Below are 8,573 nucleotides of genomic sequence, written 5' to 3'. Positions count from 1 at the left end.
ACAAATAAATGCCACTGTTGCTGTAAAAGATTTAAAGGACTTAACACATTGCATCTAATGTCTGGTGCTGTTGCATCTCAGGAATATCAGGGCCCATATTCATAAAGCGAGTAGGAGTTCTGATCTAGGATCTGTTTTGCTAATTTTGAATAAGATTCTATAAACAGGGGTGACCTAATCCTAGATCAGCACTCCTACTATGAGATTCTTTATGAATATGGACCCAGAACAATATAAGGATAGAGGCTCAGACTCCAATATACAGTATGTAACACTAAAAAATACATTGACAACATCCAAACTTCTCAATTCAGTATCTCCAATGTATATGACAAGGTACCATGGTTTATTTGAGATATTCATTTCAACTGTATATTTTGGGTTGCTATCATGTTAGTGCTGGCTTTCATCTCGTTCCAAAAGAAGAACAGCCCATTCATCCTGACCAAGACAAATCCTCCTGTCTGGTTGTGTTATGGCCATTTCCCCTTCTGACAACATCAGGCAGCCTGCACAGTTACACGCAATGACAGCACGAGGGTAAACACACTAGGCAGCCTGTTAATGTTTATGTAAAAGGTTAACCATACAACATTGCTATCCTATCTTCTGCTCCACAACAGGGGGATGTGTGCGGGGCCTGTTCCAGATGTGAGCTGGCCTACGTGAGTCTGCAGTGTTAATAAACCTTGGCACCTCTGACAGAGGCCTAGTAGTGCCAAGGTCTATGAATTGTGGCCCAGGACACCTCCCCATTGCAGTAAATAGAAGTTATCAATGAAAAGACAGCCTCCCTACCTCCTGCGCGCACACACACTTTATGAATGGAACTTGTACCTAAGCCAAATCAAGCTCATTGACCTCTTTGGCACAGAAGCAATGTCCTGAATAGACACAGGGAGAAATAAAGTAAAAAGCAGCCTTTGTATCAGCTAATAACTTCCCACCCAGTTTGATCAGTGTACTTCACTCAAACAAGATGGCCCATTTTAAAATAAGCTCTATACACACCTCAAAATTCAGCCATAAGAAAATGTCCTCAAATAAAATGTCAGCTAAAAACAAAACCATCACCCAAATAGACATGTGGTTAAATCTTAGTTGAGAACCACATGAAACAAACAGATGTGTATAATTATACTGTGATAACAATATAGAACATGTTGAAAAGCTGAACTGTTCTTGAGAAATAATTTGAGTGTTCACTGGATGTTTGCTTGTCTGTATGATGTACAACCCTGGCAAGAGGCTTCTGAGACCGATAGACTGGCTTGCTCTACGGCTCAGGCTAGAAAGGAGTAAGTGCGCCATACAGTGGCAAGCCCATAAAAAAAGTCACATTCAAATGTACAGTAATGTGATTGAGGAGCAAACACATTTGGGTGAGAGGAACACTGAGTAAATAGAATAAAAACAGGAAATCTGACTTTTGTTCAAACATTTTAACTAGATACGTTTTCTAGTACTTCAAGCCATACATAGTTCATATTGAAAATAAATCTCAATTTACAACACAATTTTTGTTTGTTTTAATGTATTTAGAAGCCCTCGAATGAATTACATCCAAAATCAATGCAACATTTCTTCAGCCAAAGGCTGGGCCACACATTCAATACTAAAATACCCAACTTGTCATGTCTGATGCTAAAAAAAAAAAAACTAGTCTTAAGACATGCCAAAACTGCACATAACCAAAACAACTAGTCACAAATTAAACTGGGGATGGGCTCTTATCAATCAAAACATGTATTAATGCCTTTATAGATCCATATATCACCTTTTCATTTGAAAGAGTAAATAAAGTACAAATCTAGGATACTTTACCATCTGTCAGTAACTAATGCACCGCACATTCAATCCCTCACTTATCTGATACAGCCAGTCTATGAACCATGTCCAAGTAGATATTTAGTATTTTCAATAAATGCAAAAACATAGAAAGTATCAGCACTAACTAGACGACAACAGCCTTTGAAATAGCTTATTTTAGTTTCACCACCGAAGAAACAATCTCAGATGATCTTTACAATCACATCAGACAAATTCCATTCAAATGCCACTCCATCAGACTCACAAAATGTTGACCAACATTCTGACAATCTTTCCTGGCCCTACCAGCACAGATGGACAACTACAGAATAAAACATTATTGCATGAATTCTACAACTATGACATAGCACAGCAGATGTCTAGTAAAGGTATATGTCACATTGTAAGTAAGTTGTTTCATATACTTTTTCCTGTGTGACCAAAACACAAATACATTGCTTTTTAAGTCCTGGTACCGACAGCGCATTCCTAATAAAGAGCACAGTTAGAATATGACATTACTTCTCTGCTGCGGCGTATTGTTAGTATGACAGCGCAGTTTGTAAACTGATACAAGCCCATGTGCATATAATAAAACGATTATAGGATGTGCTTATCTGCCAGTCATTTACTTAAAATAGACATCAATCTAGGTTCTCACAGAGGTTGGTGGGTGCAGAAAATGTAACATATATATATAAAAAACATCCAAGGCCGCATTTACACAAGCAGAAGTATTCTGATATTTTATCCAATTATTGTCAAAATAGCATTCTGATTGGTCAAAGGACTAATTAGTGGAAAAATATCAGAATTGTGCTTCCTGTATAAACACATCCCAAGTCACTCTCCATGTTGCTAACAGCAAACTGAAAGAAATATAATTAATAGAACGAGTAATAATTCTAGAAATAACTTCCTGTACAGGATATGTTGGAGTTTCTCCTCAGCCAGTCGAAGAGAAACGTTTAAAAAGAGAGGGATGAAATGATCAAGTGTTGGGGGGGAGAAACAAGGATTAGGAACCTAAATGGGAAAAAAGGTGAAAAAAATTAAATTTAAAAAATCCCACAGATCCAGAACACAACTGCAAGTCCCTTGCAAAAACCCAAAAGAATATCCAAGGAAATTCTGTCCACAGTCATATCATTGTACTGTATTATGTCTGGAATTTGAAATATTTATGACATCATTATGAACTGAACAGAATGATAGATATGTCCAGGAGCCTCTATTCCTCTCTGGTCTGACCGACTAGAAACACAACCAACACACACTGCTGGTCAAAGGTTTAAGAACACCTACTCAGTCAAGGGTTTTTCTACATTTTTACTATTTTCTACATTGTAGAATAATAGTGAAGATATCAAAACTATGAAATAACACATATGGAATCATGTAATAACCGAAAACAAAATTGGAGATTCTTCAAAGTAGCCACCCTTTGCCTTGATGACAGCTATGCTGACAGTTATACACATGGAATGCATTTCAATTAACAGGTGTGCCTTGGTAAAAAGTTAATTTGTGTAATTTTTAATGCTTTTGAGCCAATCAATTGTGTTATGCCAAGGTAGGGGTGGTATACAGAAGATAGCCCTATTTGGTAAAAGACAAAGTCCATATTATGGCAAGAACAGCTCAAATAAGCAGAGAAACGACAGACCATCATTACTTTAAGACATGAAGGTCAGTCAATACAGAACATTAAGAACTTTGAAAATGCAGTCGCAAAAACCATCAAGCGCAATGCTGAAACTGGCTCTCATTAGGACTGCAACAGGAATGGAAGACTAAGAGTTACCTCTGCTGCAGAGGATAAGTTCAGAAATTGCAGCCCAAATAAATGCTTCACAGAGTTCAAGTAACAGACACATCAACTGTTCAGAGGAGAATGCGTGAAATCAGGCCTTCATGGTTGAATTGCTGCAAAGAAACCAGGACTAAAGGACACCAATAAGAAGAGACTTGCTTGGGCCAAGAAACACGAGCAATGGGCATTAGACCGATAGAAATCTGTCCTTTGGTCTGGATTCCAAATGTTTGATTTTTGATTCCAACCGCAAAGACGCAGTATGGGTGAAGGGATGATCTGTGCATGTGCATTTCCCACCGTAAAGCATGGGGGGGGGGGGTGCTTTGCTGGTGACACTGATTTATTTAGAATTCAAGGCACACTTAACCAGCATGACTACCACAGCATTCTGCAGTGATACGCCATCCCATCTAGTTTGGGTTTAGTGGGACTATCATGTGTTTTCAACAGAACAAATGACCCAACACAACTCCAGGCTGTGTAAGGGCTATTTTACCAACAACGAGAGTGATGGAGTGCTGCATCAGATGACCTGGCCTCCACAACCCCCCGACCTCAACCAAATTGAGATGGTTTGGGAAGAGTAGTCGGAAGAGTAGTCGGACCACAGAGTGAAGGAAAAGCAGCCAACAAGTGCCCAGCATATGTGGGAACTCCAAGACTGTTGTAAAAGCATTCCAGGTGAAGCTGGTTGAGAGAATTCCAAGAGCGTGCAAAGCTGTCATCAAGGCAAAGGGTGGCTATTTGAAGAATCTCAAAATAAAAATATATATTTTTTGATTTGTTTAACACTTTTTTGGTTACTACATGATTCCATATGTGTTATTTCATAGTTTTGATGTCTTCAGTATTATTCTACAATGTAGAAATAGTAAAAATAAAAGAAAAACCCTTGAATGAGCAGGTTTTCTAAAACTTTTGACCGGTAGTGAACTGGAATTTAGACATGGAGTAGACAGAATGATATAGAGCTGGAGTAGAGATTCATCCATGAGGCAGATACAACACCACAGAAAGAAGAACACCACATTTAGGCTGCCCTCTGTCCAGGGATTGTTCCTGACATGAACAGGAAAAACTCTGGAGCCTACTTGTAACCTGTATTGTAACAAGGACGTAGAGTTTTTCCTGGTCAGGTGATCCTTCTGGCCCTAACTGAGGGAACTGTGGTGTTGGTGGGGGGTACTGGGAGGCACGTCACTCGTAATCTTGGCTGAAAGCGCCCCAGTCCTCCTGTACTGGTTCGGCTTCAGGCGTATACTGGTACTCTGACTGCTGGTTTTCTGCTGTGTACTTGTTTTCCGATGGGCTGATGAACATCGGGCTGCTCACTTTCTTCCCTCTGACACTGAAAAAATACATTGAAATTGATTAGAACAAAGCCACTAAAACATAGAAACAAAAACGTCAGTAACAGGTATTTTCTGCATACGTTAGCTGCTGTTTGGAATCAAAACAAACTAGCTTGGCAAATAGTGAGGTATACACTGGTGTGTGCATGCAGTGGTTGTTGTTTCTACTAGCTCACTGGGGATTGGAGTGAGAGAGAGGGATACATACTGGTTCTTATGTTTGGAGCCGCTGATGTGTGCCTGATACTGTTCCACAGAGTTGAGTTCGATGTTGCATACAGTACATGGGTAGCCCTTTACTGTGGAAGCTGGAGACACAGGAGGGACTAGTTGGCAAAGAACTCCATTTTAGACACATAAAACCTACATGCAATGACCCAATACTGCATTGGCACACAATTGATTTGCCTGTAGTGTCTGGCTCCTACTGTATATTACACTCCAGAGACACTTATTAACACCTGTTAGAAAAAAAGGGCCTCAAACATATGCAACACATATAGCCGATTAATTTGGGCCGATTTCAGGTTTTCATAACAAAATCGGTAATTGGCCTTTTTTGGACGCCGATTATATTGCAATCCACGAGGAAACTGCGTGGCAGGCTGACCACCTGTTACGCGAGTGCAGCGTCAAAAGGACCTTGTGGCTGCAAGGAGCAAAGGTAAGTTTCTAGCAAGCATTAAAAACTTCTTATAAAAAATATTTAAAAAAATCTTCACATAATCACTAGTTAACCTAGTAATATCATCAACTGTGTGTAGTTAACTAGCTTGTCCTGCGTTGCATATAATCAAAGCGGTGCCTTAATTTATCGAATCACAGCCCACTTCAACTTCGCCAAACAGGTGATGATTTAACAAAAGCACAATCGTTTCACAAATGTACCTAACCATAAGCATCAACGCCTTTCTTAAAATCAATACACAGAAGTATATATTTTTTTATCTGCATATTTAGTTAACATGAATTTCTTAACAGGCAATATTAACTAGGGAAATTGTGTCACTTCTCTTGCGTTCAGTGCAAACATAGTCAGTGTATATGCAACAGTTTGGGCCTCCTGGCTCGTTGCGAACTGTGTGAAGACCCTAATTATTTTGCCAGATTTTTACATAATTATGACAACATTGAAGGTTGTGCAATGTAACAGCAATATTTAGACCCGTTCAATAAAATACAGAATGGTTGCGTCTTTCACTGAAAGAATAAATGTTTTGTTTTTGAAATGATAGTTTCCGGATTTGACCATATTAATGACCGAAGGCTCGTATTTCTGTGTTTATTATAATTAAGTCTCTGATTTGATAGAGCAGTCTGAGTGAGCTGTGGTAGGCAGCAGCAGGCTCATAAGCATTCATTCAAACAGCACTTTACTGTGTTTTGCCAGCAGCTCTTAGAAATGATTGAAGCACAGCGTCGTTTATGACTTCAAGCCTATCAACTCCCGAGATTTGCCTGGCAATACTAAAGTACATTTAAGAACATCCAATAGTCAAAGGTATATGCATTTGTTTATTTATTTAATTAACCAGGTAGGCTAGTTGAGAACAAGTTCTCATTTGCAACTGCGACCTAGCCAAGATAAAGCAAAGCAGTTCGACACATACAACAACACAGAGTTACACATGGAATAAACAAACATACAATAGAATATTCTATATACAGCATGTGCAAATGAGGTAGGATAAGAGAGGTAAGGCAATAAATAGGCCATGGTGACAAAGTAATTACAATATAGCAATTAAACACTGGAATGGTAGGATGTGCAGAAGATGAATGTGCAAGTTCAGATACTGGGGTGCAAAGGAGCAAGATAAATAAATAAATAAATACAGTATGGGGATGAGGTAGATTGGATGGTCTATTTACAGATGAGCTATGTACAGGTGCAGTGATCTGTGAGCTGCTCTGACAGCTTGTGCTTAAAGCTAGTGAGGGAGGTAAGAGTCTCCAGCTTCAGAGATTTTTGCAGTTTGTTCCAGTCATTGGCAGCAGAGAACTGGAAGGAGAGGCGGCCAAAGGAAGAATTGGCTTTGGGGGTGACCAGTGAGCTATACCTGCTGGAGCGCGTGCTACGGGTGGGTGTTGTTATGGTGACCAGTGAGCTGAGAAGGCGGGGCTTTACCTAGCAGAGACTTGTAGTTGACTTGGAGCCAGTGGGTTTGGCGACGAGTATGAAGCGAGGGCCACCAACGAGATCATACAGGTCGCAGTGGTGGGTAGTATATGGGGCTTTGGTGACAAAACAGATGGCACTGTGATAGACTGCATCCAATTTGTTGAGTAGTGTTGGAGGCTATTTGTAAACGACGTCGCAGAAGTCGAGGATCGGTAGGATGGTCAAATACAAAACGGTATAGAGAGAAATAGTCGACGCGTCATAATTCCTATAATAACTACAACCTAAAAACGTATTAACTGGGAATATTGAACCACAAGCTTTCATATGTTCATGATCTGAGCAAGGAACTTCAAACGTTAGCTTTAACATTACACTTTTACTTTCTCCACGGTTTTTGCATTATTTAAACCAAATTGAACATCTTTCATTATTTGAGACTAAATAGATTTTATTTATGTATTCTATTAAGTTAAAAAGTGTTCATTCGGTAATGTTGTAATTGTCATTATTACAAATATATATATATATAGAATTGGCCGATTAAACGGCATCAGCTTTTTTTTGGTCCTCCAATATTCGGTATAAGTCAAAAGTTTGGACACATCTACTCATTCATGGGTTATTTATTTTTCTATTTTCAACATTGTAGAATAATAATGACATCAAAATTATGAAACAAAGATGTCGACCGATTAATCGGAATGGCCGATTTCAAGTTTTCCTAACAAATCGGTATTTTTGGCCACCGATTTGCCGATTTAAAAATAAAATGTTTTTTTACGCCTTTAACTATGCAAGTCCGATTAAGAACACATTCTTATTTTCAATGACGGCCTAGGAACGGGAGTTAACTGCCTTGTTCAGGGGTAGAACAACAGATTTTTACCTTGTCACCTCGGGGATTCGTTTTTGCAACCTTCCTAGTCCAACGTGCACTCCACGAGGAGCCTGCGTAGCAGGCTGACTACCTGTTACGCGAGAGCAGCAAGAGGCCAAGGTAAGTTGCTAGCTAGCATTGAACTTATCTTATAAAAAAACTAGCAATCTTATCATAATCACTGGGATAGGGGGCAGTATTTTCACGGCCGGATAAAAAAAACGTACCCGATTTAATCTGGTTACTACTCCTGCCCAGAAACTAGAATATGCATACAATTAGTAGATTTGGATAGAAAACACTAAAGTTTCTAGAACTGTTTGAATGGTGTCTGAGTATAACAGAAATCATATGGCAGGCCAAAACCTGAGAAGATTCCATGCAGGAAGTGCCCTGTCTGACAATTTGTTCTCCTACTAGGGCATCTCTATCAAAAATACAGCATCTCTGCTGTAACGTGACATTTTCTAAGGCTTCCATTGGCTCTAGGAAGGTGCCAGAAAGTGGAATGATAGCCCTCCAGTCTCTGGGCGAAAAACAGCAGGGGTTTTTGTGAGTGGTCCTTCTGAGGACAAGGACACTGGCGTGCGCGCG

The 8,573-nt window shown here is 39.5% G+C and overlaps 1 protein-coding gene across 5 annotated transcripts in view; it reads right to left on the bottom strand.

Moving 5' to 3' along the window:
* Positions 1-4,457: 4,457 nt before the first annotated feature.
* Positions 4,458-8,573, bottom strand: part of LOC106603481 (zinc finger protein 346) — a 31,826-nt gene continuing 27,710 nt past the window's right edge. For 4 of the 5 annotated variants that reach the window (XM_014197233.2, XM_014197231.2, XM_014197234.2 and 1 more), the window contains 2 exons: positions 5,186-5,285; positions 4,459-4,973 (listed from right to left, as the gene is read on the bottom strand). In XM_014197233.2, the coding sequence (XP_014052708.1) occupies positions 4,823-4,973; positions 5,186-5,285 (251 nt within the window). In that variant the 3' untranslated portion in view covers positions 4,459-4,822. Of the gene's footprint in view, positions 4,974-5,185; positions 5,286-8,573 lie in introns of all 5 variants that reach the window. The other variant, XM_014197232.2, reaches the window with a different exon arrangement.

This window comes from Salmo salar, chromosome ssa04 (assembly GCF_905237065.1).
Source record: "Salmo salar chromosome ssa04, Ssal_v3.1, whole genome shotgun sequence".
NCBI lineage: Eukaryota > Metazoa > Chordata > Actinopteri > Salmoniformes > Salmonidae > Salmo > Salmo salar.
The sequence above is the reverse complement of the archived record's forward strand: the minus strand, read 5'-3'. Positions and strand labels throughout refer to the sequence as shown.